Genomic DNA, 19,065 nt, shown 5'->3' with positions numbered 1-19,065 from the left:
AATAAAAACCTTAAATTAAAAAAAAAAAAACAAACTCAGTAGATTTGGATTTTCTAGAGTAAACCTCCATTTCCATTTAAAAAAAAAAAAAAAAAGGTTGGGGCAGTATATATTATGACTCACAACACAGACTACATCTACTCTTTTAATTTCTTTTAAAGCTGGTGGTGGTATGAAAAACTCCTCTGATGAAAGTAGCAGCAGTCAAAGGTCTAAGAGCCTCCTCAGAAGATAAGAACTGCCTGTGAGCACTTACCCCAAGACCAGCCCTTCTTCACTCCAGAGCAGATACTGTGGGAAGGATGCAGATACAAGCATGCCTCCCAATTCAAGGCAAAAGCATAAGTACTTTGCAAAGGATTCACCATATTCACCATACAGCCCAAAAAAGCAACAAGCAACAAGCTTTTTATCCTTCCACAGTTGCAATGTGGACTCTAGAATTCCCTGATCCCTTTCAGAGCTCAGAACTCAGCAGGGCAAAGAAGTACAAACATTATCTGTTACAAGCTATTATGTTAATAAACCACATATTTACAAACTCCCAGGGTGCTATAGGACAAACCATAAAACCAACTACAAACTAACTTGGAAGTAACCTCAGATGAGTGAGGTGGGCCAAGTATTATAACAGATGTTATATGAAACTCTTCCTGCAAAAAGAATTTCTAATTACTAAAGAAAAATACATGGAATTTCCAACATCTACAGAAGAGAAAAATGTTACATACTATGTGCTTTCCCCTGGAAGATAAGAGTAGGCCAGTTCATAGTCTATTGCCTGAGAACAGTTAGGACCAGTAGGGTAGGGAGTTGGGGCCAGGACCATTGCTCTTTCTATAGGCAGCCAGCAAGAAAGGGACAAGACAGTGGGTATGTGGTAGGTTCAGATGCTGTGAGGATATACTAAGTGAAAAAAGAACAAAACTGCTAATTAAAAGTGGCTAAATACTCTTTTTTGTTAACATGAGAAATCAGACATCTCATGAACCCCTCTCTCCTCTCCACAGGATAATTGCTTCATATTTATTTATTTATTTATTTATTTAGAGAAAACTGCCATTCCTTTTCCAACAGAAAGCTTGCCTTTTCTCTTGACCTGCTTCGTCTCTAGGTAAGGAATTCTCCTCTTACCAGCCCTTGACTCCAGGACCCCTCACCTGTCTGACAATGCTCTGGATCAGTTTGTCCATGGTAAAGGCAATGTAGGCATGAATGGTGAACATCTCTCTCAACGAATCCTCATACTGTGATGAATCTATGTTGCCATCCAGCAGGCTCCGCACCATGTCCAGGAAAGCTGGGTAATAATCTTCTACCTCAACATCCACTGCAGGAAAAAAGGGATAGGTGAGGTCTTATACTCTGCTAAAAAAAGCTCAGGACAAAGGGCAGGGCAAATCCCACAGCCGGCCTAACTAGCATTGGAGAGGACACAGCTTGATATTCAAAACACACCCACTCAATCTGCTACTGATAGAGATGAAATCTGACAGGTGGCTACAACCACCAGCCCCGTCTTATCAGAGGAGGGTGACATTGCAACTTTAACAGCAACCTCTAACATTCCAACTGACCAGGCTACAAAGACGCTCACTTACAGAACTGCTGTATGAAAGGAGAGCAAACTGTCCCAGTAAAGAAAGTCCTTCCAAAAGTTGTTGGCTCCCTGGCTGAGAGGAACCTGATGCACCAGAGTATCCCTCACAGGCTCACTTGCTCATAAAGTTATTTTTAAGTGCAGATGAGAAAAGGCAGAGAGCCATACTCTATCACGGGGAAGCCTCTTGGGAGTCAAAAAATAGGAGAACAAATTAAATTCTCTATGAATAACGAAGTGTCTGCAATTGTCAACGTCCTTTTGTTTTAAAATGGATTCTACCCTTGCACTTCACAAACTGCAAAAAATGATCTGTATTTGCTGCACACAAATCACGTCAACCACTAGCTAGAATGAATTTTATTGGTTGTTAAAGGACATACTTGGCAGTCAGCAGTGCAAGTAGAGGCCTTTAGCTTGTTTTAAAAAAAAATAACAAGGCCTATTTATGTGGCGTGCAAGAACGCGCAAATCCCATCTCTTCAGTCTCAAAAAATCAAGCCAATCCTCACTCTTGGAGCAATAAGGGCTAGAAGGGGGCATGGGGGAGGCCACTACTAGGGTAGTCCTTAAGTTGTTTATAGACTTGAGTGCTGGTTAGAAATAGGTGTGTTCATTTGTAAGACTTTGCTGAGGTGTACACAATTCTGATCTGTATTCTTTTCTGGATATATATATAGCACTTTAGTAAAAAGTTTACTAAAATGAAAGAAAAAAATTACAAAAACAACTCTCTTTCATTAATACAAGGAGGAAAAAGTAGAAAGCAAAAGTCGTGTCCATTTATCTGACATGCTATGTACTCATTAAAAAGAGGGCAAACAGGGTCAATATTGTGTAAAATAAACAATTGGTTCGAGTTTCATCACAGAATATCACCTTGTTCATGCCACATCATAGGCACGGGCCTGAGGAATACACCAGAATAAAGCTATGAGCCCACAAACCAGACTTGTGAACATGAACTATCATCGGTATTAGAGTTGGCACTGTCATTCAAGACCAAACAATACCCTGTGCTTTCACACAAATAATGCATAAATTACATGGTGTTTCAAATGTTGAGCAGTCCCAGCCCCCTCACACATTAGCTTCCTATGCATGTTATATGCAAAAATATGGCAAATTTTAAACAGGATGAAGTCAGTGGTCAAAGCAGGATGACACTATTATCTAACTATCTCTAATTTCCACCCAGTGTGATTGAATTACCACACACGGAGGTCCAGGATTTGTGTCTTTCAAGCTCAGAATAATACAAAGGCTTTAATAATTAGTTCCCAGGTGCCAAGAAGTGTATGATTTGTTGTTGAATGTGGAACTGATGATCTGTCCTGTAACCGTCACGCAATTCACAATAAAAAGTTAAAAAAAACAACAACAACAAAACAACAAAAATTAATTTTCAGGGTCATTAGTTCTTCAGCCATAGAAGGCTAGCTAGGGATTCCGACATAAGCTTCACTTATAACAAAATTCACTCTACAAATTGGCTATTTAAAACTTCAAAATAAATACTTCATGAAAAAAGGTTTGGATTACAGCTCAAGCACTTAATTTACAAATTTAACAGTTATCTGAAAGCAGGCACCCCAGAATTACTCAAAGTATAGGGTGACATCCTTTCTAGCATTTTTACTTATTTTCCTTTTCCTCACATCTGTCTTAAGCATGAAAAACTAAGAATTAATGTTCTGCCATGGAATGGCATCGAGTCAGACATTTGAGTCTTTCTCTGTCACGTGAAACACTTTGCAATATTACCCAGAGAACTGTCATTTGGGAAACAGACAACAAAAGATTCTCGCCTCCCTGGTGGTTCATGGTTCCAACCCGTGACCGGCTTGGCTGGCTGTGATCCAAGCACACTTCTCTTACCCACCCCCAAAGGTGACAGCCACCACCTCCATTTTATAAACAGGTTCAGAGAGTTTAAGTAATATCCTATAACATGTAAATTGGCGAGACAGGATTTACACCCTCGTCTGTTCTAAGGTCTATGCAATGTGCCACAAAAGCAAGCAGTCATGAGGCTAACTGGCCCTGAAGTCTTCCAGCCCACACATCCTCTGTAAATCACCCACGGCACTCACTAGGTTCTTTGAGACGAAGCTGGATGGCAGGGCTGTCACTCTTGTCTCGTCGTACGCCTGGCATATCATGCTCCCATACTCTCTCCCGGTTTTCTTCTTCAATTTGCCGTTCAGCTTGGGAACAAATTCGCATCAACCTCAAGCAAAGAATCTGGTGTAGTCGCATAAAAATATACCAGTTGTTATTGACATAGAAGAGGTTGTATACTTCATCCATCCCTTTTAACTTTTGAGCTGCTGTGTTACTAAAAAGTAGCTTGGATTTCGGGGGGCTGCCCCCAACACCATTGTGCTTCTTAGCCGCTCCTGTGGCTTCATCGACATCCATTTCTTCTTCCTCCTCTTCCTCCACATCTGAAAGATCACCTCTTTGAGCAAAGAGCAGATCTGGAATGAAATGATGCATGATTTGCTTGATTTTATACTTGTCCTCTTTCTGAATGCCTGTCTGCCTCTTCACATGGTGGATAATCAAAGCAGCAGCATCTTCCAGTATCTGTTTATCTTCATAGACAAGCGAGAGGTGTGGACCAACTGGTACTCCAGCATTCTCTTCCGTAGCTTGTTCTTGCCTCTGATGGGACAGAGAAAGATACAAGAAGTATTATATGACGTGCTTAGGGCAACAGACAACCTGGGAGGTTACACCAGCAGTACACTCCACCACAGAGCAAAGTGGCTAGATGTTTTCCAATCCAATAATTAAGAGCTGCTCTTAATAATTGTGGTGCTCCTCCTAGTTAACACAATGGTAATAGGGGAGATGTGGTTTGATGTCAGAATACTAATACCTTCTAGACTTTCAGGGCTTCTAGGAATGATAGGACAGAACTGGGACCACCATTGAAAGTTCTCTATTGGTATTTACACAGGGTATCATAAAAGGCCAGAGATTTAAAATATTTTCCTAGGTAAGGAATGGAGGGTGAGAGACAACAAAATTGACAAAACACAGATGATTATTTAGGTTTACATGAGTGTTTACTTACTATTCTCTCTACCTTTTGTGTTGTTTAAAATTCAGGATCATACCACTTGATGAAATTCTCAACTACACTGTAATTATGTTTCTATCCATAATAGCACCCTAAGACCGTGAGCTCATAGAAAGCAGAACTCGTATCTTATTCAACCCTGAATCCCCAATTCCAGTACTATGGATGGTCCTGGTCAACGTGCTGAATAAACAAAGATTAGAGTGAGTTTGGAAGGCTGGCTGCACTGTAGATAGGCACTAGACTGCTAGCCACAGTAGCAGCTCCGACTCACTGCCATTCTGAGGGAGAAAAAGGAGACTTCTACCCCATAAAGATTTACAGCCTCAGAAACCCTATACAGGTTGATATGAATCAGAACCAACTTGTCAGCACGTAACAAGAGTGTGGTGTAGGAAGCTGGTATCACTCGAGGGAACTATTTTGGGGTGGTGGTGATGGGGGAGGTTAGTGGTGTAAAATGAAAAGGAAGATAAATTAGGAGACAAGTGAAACAGCCTAGATATAGAGGAAATGGGTAAAATCAAGAATACAAAATGTTATGACAGCTATGACGCAAGAATCAGTAAGTCCTGGAGGGTCTCATTTCCATATGACAAAGGTAATTTCTTAGACGGTTAGGTTGAAAATAAAGATGGCAGAGTTCTCTCACACATGTAAAACCCCCCAGCTCACCTCATCATAAATACTCTCAATCTCGTTGAGTAAGCTCTTAGACCTCAGGACCTTGGTGTCATTCTGTTTAAAGTTGATACCCTGATGGTCCAGAGACTTCAAATAGTATTTCTCATTTTGTTCTCTCCACACCTTGTTAAACCCTCTCTGAGCTTCTCGCCATTCTTCCTCCTTCATCTTCAACCTAGTAAGGGACGGGGGAGGAGACAGAAAACAACACACAATTCAGAGGGTTTTGAAGTGAAATATGCCAGGAGTATTTTAGAAATATTTCAAAGGTCAGAATATATAAGAGGCCTGTCAAATTTATTGACCACTTAGGATAAATGCTATCCAACAGTCTTGAACTGTTACAAGAGCAGTTATTCATTCAGGACTTAATTTGGGGAAGTAATTTGTCCCAAAGCCAGAAATCTTACCTAGAATAGTTACATGTGAAACAGCATTCCACAGAAACCCCTTGAGATGTTAGTAAGTATTCCTTGAAAAAAAGGCTCTCTTCCTTGGTTAGTTAAACCTGTTTCCTTGCTGTAGGACTTCTTAGAGCATATAGTAAGCTAATGTGAATGTAAAAAGTTCAAGAGTGGAGAACATGCACAATACTGCTCCTTTGGACAGTCTGAGAAGTTGGGATTAGAACTGATCCTAATGCTCCAGAAGAGAAGATTCACAAGGAAAAAGCAGCACTAGAACTGAAGAACAGTCTAAATCTCAAAAATTTAATGCAATGAGAGGTTATCAATCTGTGTCAGTTCTTGAGGGGAAGAGAGGAAGGAACAAACTTTGGGAATTTGTGGAACTATGAAGCCAATCATGACACATTGTGACTAGATGAAATGAGAGGAATCAGATCTCAGGAAGGGTTCACAGTGTGGTCAGGAGCACCGTGGACTTAGAGGAGACTGAGGCTCAGTCCAGTCTCTGGCCTCCTTGATGCCTAGCCTTAGGTGGGTACAAATGCTCTTTTATCCCTTCATCTGACATGAAGACTGTTAGGAAAAAGACGACATTGCTAGTAAAAACAGTAGCATAGAAGTTTTCTGATGAGTATGTATCAGTTTTACAAAGACAAAGAGTAATTTTTCTTACTAGAAAACAAACTAAGATGTTAACAATAATTAGTGCCAACTGGCAAGAACGTGGGAGGTTGTTTTCTTTTCTGTATTTAAAAGCATCCCTTTAAACACACAGTGCACTCAATACATTTAATGTGTTACAAATTGAGAAATGTCAACCTTCTTTGTTTATGGCTCATACCAGGTCTGATAGTATGGACTTTTATTGGTGACTTTTAAATTATGAATTAAGTGAAAGTTTACAGAGCAGATCATCAGTTTTACATTCAACAAATCATATACTTACATGGTTGCAATTCCCTCCATGTACCAACAGTTAATAGCATCTACCTTGATTCACTTGAACTATTGTATTCCTCCCTGTCTCTCCCACTACCTTCATCTTTCCTCTGTTAACCTCCCACATTTGCCTACCCTGTCACCCATGCTAACACACATCTACCCTCTGATTCATGAATAATTTCCCCTTCATCTCTGTAACCATTACAGATTCTTTTACCAAGAAAATCTTAACTGTTTACAACATTGGCGTCATACATTATTTGTCCTTTTGTGATCAACCAAAACGCACTGGACTGCAAGGTCAGTATGAACCACAAGGTTGGTGGTTCAAACACCAGCCACTCCTCGGAAACCCTATGCAGGGTCACTAGGAATCATAACTGACTCAATGGCACTTAACAACATCCTCCAGATTCAACCATGTTGTTAGGTGCGTCACAGATTCATCATCATTCTTCAATGTTCCATTGTGTTAGTATGTACCAAAGTTTATCCATTCTTCCACAGGTATGTACCAAAGTTTATCCATTCTTACACTGATGGGCGTTTAGGATGTCTCCATCTTTTTGACATGTCTCTTGTAGACATCATATTGAAGGATCCTGTTTTCTTATCCATTTTGCTCTTTGTGTCTCTTGATAGGTACCAGTATAATTATCAGTAGGTATAAGCTAATGTCATTTTTCTGTGTGGTGGTGTTTCTTTGTCCCATGTACTTTTCTAAGCTAAATTCATTTTGTTTGTTGGTTTTCTTTTCATTTTTGATGTTTACTAAATGTTTATATGATTTTCCTTTTTTTATTTTGATGTGCAGGTGTATTTTTTTTTTTTTGGGTTTGCCTTATAATTTATTAATTTTTCCCCTACTTAAAACATTTGCTTTATTTTCAAATGTACTGGACTTTCTTGCCATTTTGAAGTCCTGTATTTACACTATTCCCTTTTTGCTTTGTGGTTGGTATCTCTAGTTCCCTGATTCCTCTCGTCTCGTAGGTTTGTTTTCCTTTAAATACTTCTATATCTGGATTGATTTACAGGTGGTGTTGTCCTGTACGGTAATCTCATGTTGCTGCCTGGTGTTGTTGGTTATCTGTCCAAAGAACACCCTTTAGTAGTTCTGGTAAAGTTGGTCTAGCATTACAAATTCCTTTCATTTCTGTTTATCAGGACATGTCCGAATTTCACCATCATATTTGAGGGACAACTTTGCTGGGTATATGATTCTTGGTTGGCAATTTTTTTCTTTCGGAGTTCTACATATGTCATCCCATTGCCTTTTTGCCTGCATGATTTCTGCTGAAAAAAAATCAAGAGCTTAGTCTTACTGGTTTCTCCTTTGTAGACAACTTTTTGCTTATCCCTGAGTTGCTCTCAGGATTCCTTCCTTGTCTTTGATTTTAGAAAGTTTGATTATGCTGTGTTGTGGTGATTTTTTTTTAGGATCCATCCTGTTTGGGGTTTCTTCAGCTTCTTTATGTTTATCCTCTCATCTTTCATATTCTTAGGGAAGTTTTCTTCAAACAACTCTGACAATTTTCTCTGTGCTTGCTTCTACCTGTTTGAGAATTTTCTCACCTCTAAGTCGTCCCTCTTCATGGTGTCTCACATAATTCTTAGGCTTTCTTTGGATTTTTTCATTCTTTTTTCTTACTGTTTTTCTAGCAAACTACTGTTGAGAGATTCATCTTCAAGCTCACAATTAAGGGTTCCTTTGATTTGTAGCTACTACTTTGCCCTTTCAATGTACTGTTCATTTCTAAGACCTTAATATTGATCTTCTGGATCTTTAATTGCAGGTTTTGTATTATTTCAAAATTTGCATTTCTTTCCATCTGTTTGTTCTTATAGTTTTTACGTGAATTCTTCTAAAGTTTTTATTGTGTTTCTTCTTGCTTTCCTTTATCTTTCTTTCTATTGATGCTTAGAATGTATCTAATTATTCTTTTTAAATTCTTTTTCATTTAGTTCCTTACCTTCACACTTGCATAGACACTGATCACCTATAACTTGGCCATACTTCTGGTCACCAGGGAGTGTGGGGGAAGAAAAAATTTCACCTTTTCTGTCACCTATGGGAATGCCAAAACTCCCTCTGTTGCCAAAGTTGCTCACAAGATGGTGGAGCAGCATCTGGCCAGCCGTTCATGAGTTAGTCTCCTCCCCATGCTGTCCCTGCTTGGCCTCTCCTCCCAGTAAGCACTCCATCCACCTTTCTAAGCTTTCTTCTGAAGTTCAGGGTGCCAGATTTTTCATCTCGTGTCTAGTTTGTCTTTCTTATGTTTGTTGTTGAGGGTCCGCATAGCTCATCTGCCTAATCTGCCATCTTGTTGAACTGGCCCTGCAAAGGCTGAAGCACTGGTCGCCAGTTCCTCAGCTACAACTCAGTCCTTTGCCTATGGACTTTTAATGGTGTTTTCTTGAATGCTGGCTACATAGAAGCTACGAAGTTCTATTACCCCACTATGTATCAGATTCCCAACAACCAAGGTAGAAAGAAACAGAGGTCTCTTTGGACAACTAAATGAAAAGTTAGCCTTACTGAATGGCATTTTGTCACAAAGCGTACTTAAGCACAACAGCCATATTCACTCAGGTACCTTTTAAGAACAATTGGGACAGCAATGGAGGGGTTCTTCCTCAGGCCATCAATGATGTCTGCTGCTTTGTCAGCATATATCCTTTGGAGTGCTTTTCGATGGATGACTTCTGATGTGCCACCAAGGGTGTTGTCCAGGCGAAATTTGGCTTGTTCCTCAGCAGACAAGCGGGAAAGTTTCTTCTGTATTGCTTCCAAAACCCGGATGGTTGCCAGATTGGTCTCTAAAACTACATCAAGCTAAAAAGAAACACAAGAAGCATGCTCAGAATCAAAAGCAGAAATAGTGGAATTGAGCTACCTGGTTCCCTTGTGACTGAAGAGGGCCATGTAATTAGTTCTGACACATGAGACATGAAGAGGATGAGCAGAAGTGATGTTTGCTACTTCTAAGCTGGAGCATGTAAGGGTGGGAGCTCCTTCTGACCTTTGTTTTCCCTTTACTAACTGACAATGCTCAAGGTGGTGGCATTCTGTCAGCCTGGGTCCCCAAGCATGGCATGTTCCATAAACAATGTGCATTATCCGGTTTTTCCAAACCTCACGACTGTTTGTCATGCATTAGTTTCCTATGCATATTTTGTGTGTACACATGGTCTTGAAGTGTGCATGTTACATGTGAAAATACGTGTGATTCTGATGAACAGAGTCCTTTGTCAAAGAGCAATGCAAATGCGGCCTGATTAAAACTTCTCTTTTGGTTTTGTCAAGCCGCTGAGATTTGGAAGTTTTCTATATTGCAGCATTACCTAAGCTATGCCAATAAAGAGAAGCCCATTAAACTAACCCATCGCACCAAATTCTACACATACATACATACATGCACACACACTTTTCTTTCATCTTCACCACTACAATCAAACCTGGTAAATGAGGATGTTGCCTCCATTTGCAGGTATGCCAGCTGAGAGAATAGGGCAACCAGTCAAACAGATGATGAGCTCTGTTTGCCTAGCCAATCCTCTAACATTATCAAGCATACGTAAAAAAAAGAAATGCTTCCTTCAGTCTGATCAAACTCCCTAGGGAGTTTTGTCAAGATTTCTTTTTCTGTAAATGGTTCCAACTCTCAAACACTGGAGCAGAGATGGAAAATTAACAGCCAGTAGATAGGTACCAAGTGGGTCTTCAATCAAAAGTGGAAAACAGCTGAAGGATGTGAAGGTGGAAAACTGGTAGAGAACTAAATGAGTATGGATCAAAAGGAAGAGGAAGACATCCTCATCTGCGTGAAGCAGAGCCAGTTTGATATAATATGGCATATTTGACATAATACGGCATATTACAGAAACAAATTGTTGTACTTCTTAGAAGATACTTAACGTTTCCCCTTTTTAGTGATGGAGTCCTGGTGTGACGCTGTGGGTTAATGCGCCAGACTGCAAAGCCGTTTGAACCGCAAGGTCTGCGGTTCAAGCTCACCAGCTGCTCCTCGGAAACCCTGTACAGCCTCAGAATCGACTCGACGGCACTTAACAACAACTACATCATCAATGAACTAGACATTCATATTCACTGAGGACTCAAGGCAAACCATTCAGTATTCCCCTCCTGATACAGGTACGCTCCATCTTTTCCCTTCTCAATGCCATGGGAATACATTTCACTTTCTTTCAAAATGAGCCAAATCAATACCAGAAATTCCAGTGTTCACAGCAAAGCTGGTTTGCTAACTTAGATGCCTGCTTAAGAGTATCTTATACACAGACCTAAAAATCACTAAAACGAGCAAACGAGCTTCAAGAAAATTCTACAGGTTTAACTTGATATACCACATAAAAGTTGGAACACAAGAGCCTTTAAAGTGCCACTGAAAATTCAAAGGATTATTATCCAGCCATCAGGGGACAATTTGAGTTGAAGGGTTAAAATACCCTAGATAAATCACAGTTGGTATTTTAAAAAATGATTGATACTAACAGTGATTTGACAAATCTATGACGTATAATAAGCATACACCACAAAAGACTGGGCTCCTATACATGTAAAAGCTCACCAGACTTAAAAACCATCATTCAGAGAGAGACTTAAGGTACCCTTTCATTTAGCATCCTCATTTCCTCTAACTTAAGAAAAACGAGCTTGTACCTCAAAGCGTTCATCTTCACACCGATAGATATGTTCTTCATACTGTGTCTTCTTGGAACTAACAAAGGTGGAGTCTTCAGACCATGAAGGGAAGGATACCCAAGTATCATTTAAAACCTGTGAGTAGAAGAGACCGAAAAGCATGCTCAATAAAATAAAGACAAAACTTTGGAGGAAGGGAGAAACATTGTTATATAAGCATTACGCTGTAGTTAATGTGACGGGGCTTCAAAAAGGTTGCAGGAAAATCCCATTATCTTTTCAAATTTTCTGCAAACTTTTTGAAGCCACCTTGTATTACTCTGTAAGTTTCCAGTTCAGCAAGTTTACAAAAGGCAAAAGGCTATTGGTAAGAAAAAGGTTCATTAAAATAAAGTGACATTTTCTTCTTAAAAGACAGAACAGGAAGTCTCAATGTCCTCATTCATTAAGTTCTACATCCCTAGTACTGCTACCATTTGGAGGACATGGAGGATTCAGGAGTGATTCTTGCTAGGGAAGGCCTTACCTCTTTACAGAGAGGGGTCCGTCCTGTACACTTGGGCTGCTGGTAACTCTTTGGTAGGGCTCGATAGCTGGAGCCCAACCGTTTACAGGAGGCATAATCTATCTCCATGGCAATGCCCTCTGTGGCTCGTTCCTTTGGAAAGGTTTCCAGATGTACAGACTCCTTATAGCCCAAAAAATTTTTAAACCAATTAAACAGTTCCGGGAATTTCCTGAAGAACCAAACCAAAACCTGGTAAGCAATTAGAACCCTCACCACCACCAACCGCCCCCCAACCCCACCCACGCTCACTTGGTGTTAGGTCAGAACCTATTAGGAGCAAATTTCAGTGACAACTATTATTTCCTGCTAAAGCAGTTCAAAGCGTCATTCCTGACCACCATTCCTGACCACCATTCAATTTCCCCTTTGCTTACAGAATGCTCTCAGATCCATTACAGTAGCGATGGAAAAGTTGCAATATCAGTCGTTCTTCTGATCAAGAACACTGTGCTTTAGTGTTCCGTTAATTCTTAGGTTGTGAAACATAGTCAAGATTCTAGAACCCTGGGATACATGAAGCACTGGGCAACAGATTAAGAGACTAGCGCCAGTCCTAAATATTCGGCAACACATACTTAACTCCCCCACTTCGATTTTTTCTTTTATAACGTTGGATTAGAAAATTCCTAGGAGGTCTCTTTTGCCACTGATACTTCTGAGTCAATGGAACCACTACAATTACATTTCCTTTGCTTCTCAAACATACAACAATCCAGTGATAATTATCTTGCCTCTGTATTAGGACTAATCCCCTTATTTCACTTACCCAAGGAAGGGAGAGACTAGCTGTACCAGTTCAGCCCGAGAGATCACCTCCTGGTTAAAGATAACAAGACAGCGCAGGAAGTTTTCATAGGCCTCTGCACTCCGCAGAGCCTTCCGGACCTTCCGGAGATAACCAAAAAGTGAGTTAAGTGCAGAAATCAAGAGACAATGCATAACAAAACTGGGGCAATTTGACACAGGTTTGAGGATATTAAGGAATCAATGGAAAAATTTTTATTGTGATAATGATCATGTATTAGAGGGGGGAAAAGAGTTATTTTAAAGAGAAAACCATTAAAGTATTTGTCTCTAAATCATCTGGGTGGGTGGGAGGGAGTAAAGATGATCAAGTATACTGGCTTGTTGTAAAGTACAGTTCACTAGGTACTGCGAGCGTGTACAGGGTTTCTGAGGCTTGTAAACCTTTGTGGGAGCAGAAAACTTCATCTTTCTCCTGAGGAGCAGCCGGTGGACTCAAACCACTAACCTTGTAGTTAATCTTCTAATGCTTATCCTATAGCGCAACAGTGCTCCCTGCCAAATATACTGACTAAGTGTTGGTAAGGGCTCAAGTTGAATGAGGGATCATACTACTATTATTTTAAATTTTATATATGTTTAAAATTTTCTGTACTAAAAACTTTTAAAATGAGATTCCAGAGTAGATAAAACTTTTACTTTACGTTTATTCTCCAGAACATATCAGAGTTACCCACGGCTTTGCTCCCTCTCTTAATAAATATTTACAGCAAGAATCTTGGTTAACAATGTTTCCAAACTCTGGCCATCTTGAATATTTTTAAAAATATGGTATTTTCTGTTCCCTGATAAGGATCTTTTCCTTCCTCCATTTGTAATATTGAGCATTTTAATATTCAAAAAAATTTAAATGTTCAAAGGCACAAGCAAAACTAGCCCAGATAGATGAATAATCTAGAGCTGCAGTTCCACAAACCACCACAAGATCAGCTGTATGAGCCCACCAATCTTTATGTGGAAAATGAGGCTTTACGCTTCCACAAAGACGGTTAAGAGTTGGGCTCCTAACCTCAAGATCAGCAGTTCGAAACTACCAGCGGTTCTGAGGGAGAAAGATGAGGCGTTCTGCTCCCATAAAGATTTACAGCCTCGGAAAGCCTGTGCAGAGTCACTATGAGTCGGAACCGACTCCACGGTACTTAACAACAACAACCTTACCTAGGGGGTTGCTGAGTCGGAATCGATGGTTATTGTTACACAGCACTTAGCAATAACCACCATCACCACTTCCCATTTCCAACTGGTTTTGATCCCCCCAAACAGAACCTCCGTACATTAAGCATACATAACTCGTACTATTGCCCCACCAGTGCCTCGTAACCACTAATGAACTTTTGTCTCTCTCTCAATATTTGCTTATTCTAGATATTGCCATATATACTTCTTAGCTAACGATGTACTTTACCACAACACACTAAATTTATTTACTTTTATTAGCTTTTAAATATACACAAAAGTTAAAGTGCAATGAATTCCCTGTACTCACCCAGCCTCAATGATCAGTGTACAGTAAATTCTGCTTCATCTCTACCCAATTTTTCTACTGAATTTTAAAGCAAATCCCAAACATTTCATCAACAAAGAGGGGTTCAAAAAGTTCATCAGAAAATTCCATTATATATCAGTTGAATTTTTCCATGAACTTTTTGAAGGTGATTCATATACATACTTCAGTATGTATCTCTAGTAAGTAAGTACTTAAAAACAAACAAAAAACCATTGTCACTCCTAAAATATTAACTTATTTTTTTAAAAAACCTCCCTAATAGGATCTAATTGTAGTACTGATGTGACGCCATAGGATAAGTACTTGACCTCAAGGTCAGCTGTTCAAACTCATCTGCCACTCCTTGGAAACCCTATACAGGGTTGCTATGAGTTGGAACCGACTCAGTGGCACTTAATAACAACAATATTGAGTCTTATGTTCAGATATTCTACTATCTAATAACTATCTTTAAAAAATCCATTTTTAAAATCAGCATCCAAATAAGGTCTGCCATTGTATTTGGCAAACACAGTTTTTAATTCTTCTTTAAACTGTAACAGTGCCCATCCTCTACTTCTCCTTGCTGTTTGATGATTGTGATCTTGACTCAATACATTTGTCTTAAAATACAGCAAGGCAGCCCTTAGTAAAGGTTCATGTTAGAGCCAGGGAGCAGAGTTATCATTATTTGTCCTTCTGCAAAAACCCAGAAGCACACACACACAAGAGTAAATTACCACTATATCAATCCAGGCTGGTTCATGTTTTTATAAGAAACTCAAACAGTTGTCAGCTACCCTCTTGAAAGTAGTCTGTTAATCACCAAGCTGACTTCTGACATAGGAGGAAAATCAACCCAACACAGTTCGCACCAGTAGTCTCAACTCTGGTGGCTCATTAGAATCACCTGGGGGAGCTTTGGAACCATAAGATTAAATCAGAATCCTCATGAACCCTATCTGTAAATACCACAAATGATTGATCACAAAAGTGAAGATTACAAATCATTTTAAGTTTCTAACAACTGGTATAGGAACTAACATTCTCCATTGTCCAAACCAACTGTCGATTTGATTCTGACTCACAGCCACCCAATACAGGACAGAGTAGAACTGCTTCTTAGTTTCTGAGACTCTTAATCTTTAAGGGAGCAGACAGCCTTACACTTACTCCAGATGAGGGGTTGGTGGGTTTGAACCACTGACCCTGGGGTTAGCAGCCCACTGATCAGTCCAGTGTCACTTCCCCATTGTATTGTTGTTGTTGTTAAGTGCCATCGAGTCGGTTCCGACCCACAGCGATCCTGTATAGGGTTTCCAAGGAACAGCTGGTGAGCTTGAACCACTGACCTTGCAGTTCAAACGGCCTTGAAGTCTGGCGCATTAACCCACAGCACCACGCCAGGACTCCCCCCATTATAGACCTATGTATTTACAAGAGGGCGCTCCAATCATCTTTCCAGAGGACCAGTACACGTGTGTTCCAGAGGACCAGTACACGTGTGTGTGTGTGTGTGTGTGTGTGTTTTGGGGGGGGAGGAGAAGACATGCTTTCTTCCACTATGAAAAATGTCACATCTTGCCACAAACTACCTCTCAAGCCAATACAGAATGCAGCCATTTCTCTAGTTTAGCAATTTGAAAACTATGCTAAAAAGTAGAAAATCCTAATCCATTTGATGCCCCTAAAACAAAACATTCTCAGGGGTGGAAGTGATTTTCTTTTGATATTAATAGCCAACATAAAATCAAATTCTCTCATTACTCACCTTATCAAAAAATAAAGATTCAGTTCCTACACCATGCTTGCTGGCGTCTGCAATAGAGGAGTCCTTCAGATTGAGCAATTTGGGTTTCTTCTACAAAAAAAGGAAAAATATAAAAACTTCAGATTGGACATTTCAACTATTTTACTTTCATCTGTGTTCAGTGGTTCCATCACTGCCCATTTGGAACAAATGAGAGAATCTAAGTCACTAACTCAGCTTCCAACACTTCTTCTCTACCGCAGCTTGCCAGTCGGTTTCTTTCTCCACCAGTCTATTCCTCCTCCTTTGTTAACAACAGAAATGCTCGCTGCATTGCTGATGATAAACTTTTAGAGTGAATACCCTTCCTTACTTTTTCCAGGGGTCAAAGACAATTGCCTCTGGAATCTTACGCTACTGCTCTGTGTCCCTAGCTGTGAGAGATAGAAAAGGATTTGTAAAGAGAGCTGGAGCACACTACCTGGAGTGGGTACAAAGAGTGTTAAAGTTTTTACCCATAATTCAATGAAACTTTTTCAGAGACGATAAAAACAGTTTATAGTTTCCTAACAGAAGAAATTGTTTCCTGTCTTGTCAGCAAATCCATTCAGACTAATCTTAAGATTACTCTTTTAAAGGAAACTAACAAACCATGACATAACCCTGTCAAACAAGAATTTACTTCAAAACAAAACAAAACACTTCTCAACTATCTATGAAGAGAGGCACAAGCACTGTAAGAGGCAGTACCCTTACCTTTCGAATCCCCACGTAAACTCTCTTAGGAGCCATAGCCTCTGCTTACACAAGCCTGAGGAGAAAGAAGGTGGGGCATTGTCTGCACCTAATATAATGTTTCCACCTGTGGGTAACTAAATGTGGAGGAAACCAATTCAAGAGTGGAGCATATACACTGAGCAGATCCTTACTACTAAAGCAAAGAAATATAAACCATTACCAGGTCCAATGTGATTTCAAAAGGAGAAACCATTACAACACAAACCCTAAAAAGTAGGGTCTTTCAGAAGTGCCAGTAACACCTAACACGTCGGTCTTTGTAGCTATTTACTTCTTCACCAGCTATTTATTTCATTTCACTTGGTTTTGCTATCTTTAATTAAATTCTGCAGACACACCTATCTCTTCCACATTACGTATTCCTTTGGAATGCACCAAAGCAGTCTTCAATCCTTGCACCTTGTGCTTCCCTATCACAGCCGCACTATATCAAAGAAGATGACAGCAAATTTTTGACAAGAAGATCATCAGTGTTTGCTGGAAGATAAATGTCACGAGACAGGGCACTAACAGGAGTTTAAGGCCTCCCTCTGCTGCAGCCTAACAGTCCTGCCTTAGGCAGTGACATGATTCAGATAAGAACTGGCAACTCAATAAAAACCCTGGGCAGAAGGGGCCACTCGAACAAAGATAATGCAAGAGGACCTCAAGAGACCACTGACTTATTTCTGAAACACACCAAACTCAATCTTTCTTAGCACATCAAATCAGATGAGGGAAAGCTTATGTCTTGAAAACTCTTAGCAACAACAAGAAAAAAGAGATGACAGCTAATAACGAAAAAGAAAACCAGTAAGAACTGAAAAGGTAACAGTAATCCAAGCAATTAACGTCACTCTAACATTCCTTTGCAAAGCCAGATAAGCAGCTTTGCACTAACATTACGTGACATATACTAACTCACTCCAAATATCCACAATCCAACTGTCAGCATGTTTTAGATAAGAACAAATCATTATCCCCAGAGTCCTGTCCACCAAAATGGACAAACACGGCTAATTTCTCACTTTAACCGGAGGGGTAGTTCCTGTTCCCGAGTGCCGGCGGATCTGGCAGCCGTTCTGGCTGGGTCTCTGCGGCTTGTTGTTCAGTTGGGGCTTCTTCACAGTGCCTCCATGGTCATTTCTCACAGAGTCAACCTTCTCAGCAGTTGTTTTGCTTAAAAGCTGATTAAGACACATGAAAGAGATTAATGCTCTTATCAAAGCAAGAAGTATCATCTAGGAAAAGTCTGCTTCTGATTCCAGCTTCCTAAGACGGTAACAATCTTAAAACAGTGTAATTTTTGTACACAGAACTTACCACGGAGCTGTTGGCATCTGGTAGGAACTGTCCAAACTCTGAAAGCAGATCTTCCTGATTTTTAAAGAGACGAGCTACCTGGGCATACACCTCCTGCTCAGTCAATGCTGGAGTGTAGTTTCCTCCAGCTTCCTTGGCATTTCGCTGCTCTTTCTGATAGAAAATTACAAATGCAAAGAGATCATATTAGTGTGCCACTGTTTTGAACTACTCCCCCCTTGTATACTTTCTGATTGGAGCTCTGGATGTTAAGTATTGATGCTGTTGTGCTCTGGAGTTGCTTCCAGCTCATAGTGTGACCCTCTATAGGATTTCCGAGGCTTTTTGGTTTTTAAAAAATATTTGTGGGAGTAGAAAGTCTCATCTCTCTCCTGTGGAGCAACTGGTGCACTCAAATGTTGCACCTTGTGGTTCACAGTCCCATGCTTATCCTAGAGCCACCCTGATATCCTGTTATATATTAGGCTGCACTTAAAAACAGTCTGTGTTCTTATTCTTAGCACCTGTTTGACTGCCGGCATTTAAATTGAGAAAGGAGTAGAAAGAAGATGGTGACTGATAATTCTGTTAAAAACTAGGATAGTGACAGTAAATGCCCATGGACAACTCCCAACCAATAAAACACCAAGCATTAGAGAAATATCTCCTTCCAGTGTAGATCAAGGAGCTCTGGTAGTGTGGTGGTTACAAATCGGGCTGTTAATCTCACGGTCAGCGTTCGAAACTACCAGCTGTTCCTCGGGAGAAAGATGAGACTTTCTGCTCCCGTAAAGAAATTTACAGCCTCGGAAACCCTGTACAGGGTCACTATGAGTCGGAACTGACTCCACGGCACATAACAAAACAACAACTGTAGATTAACTATACTATACAATTCAACTTGCCCTCCAAATTTCCCAGATAAACAAGCTTTCGTTTCACAGGTAGTAACTTTAAAAATCCTGACTGGTTGTTTGCTGCAGGGCAATTA

The 19,065-nt window shown here is 40.1% G+C and overlaps 1 protein-coding gene across 2 annotated transcripts in view; it reads right to left on the bottom strand.

Moving 5' to 3' along the window:
• SIN3A (SIN3 transcription regulator family member A) overlaps positions 1–19,065 on the bottom strand; it is a 64,315-nt gene that overhangs the window by 12,424 nt on the left and 32,826 nt on the right. For both annotated transcript variants that reach the window (XM_006866470.1, XM_006866469.1), the window contains exons 7-16: positions 18,096–18,248; positions 17,801–17,959; positions 16,017–16,106; positions 12,722–12,840; positions 11,914–12,124; positions 11,406–11,522; positions 9,319–9,557; positions 5,364–5,547; positions 3,694–4,267; positions 1,161–1,330 (exon numbers count right to left, since the gene is read on the bottom strand). In XM_006866470.1, coding sequence (XP_006866532.1) covers positions 1,161–1,330; positions 3,694–4,267; positions 5,364–5,547; positions 9,319–9,557; positions 11,406–11,522; positions 11,914–12,124; positions 12,722–12,840; positions 16,017–16,106; positions 17,801–17,959; positions 18,096–18,248 — 2,016 coding nt within the window. The remainder of the gene's footprint in view (positions 1–1,160; positions 1,331–3,693; positions 4,268–5,363; positions 5,548–9,318; positions 9,558–11,405; positions 11,523–11,913; positions 12,125–12,721; positions 12,841–16,016; positions 16,107–17,800; positions 17,960–18,095; positions 18,249–19,065) is intronic.

This window comes from Chrysochloris asiatica, unplaced genomic scaffold (genome assembly GCF_000296735.1).
Source record: "Chrysochloris asiatica unplaced genomic scaffold, ChrAsi1.0 scaffold00092, whole genome shotgun sequence".
In the NCBI taxonomy this organism is placed as follows: Eukaryota; Metazoa; Chordata; class Mammalia; order Afrosoricida; family Chrysochloridae; genus Chrysochloris; species Chrysochloris asiatica.
The sequence above is the reverse complement of the archived record's forward strand: the minus strand, read 5'-3'. Positions and strand labels throughout refer to the sequence as shown.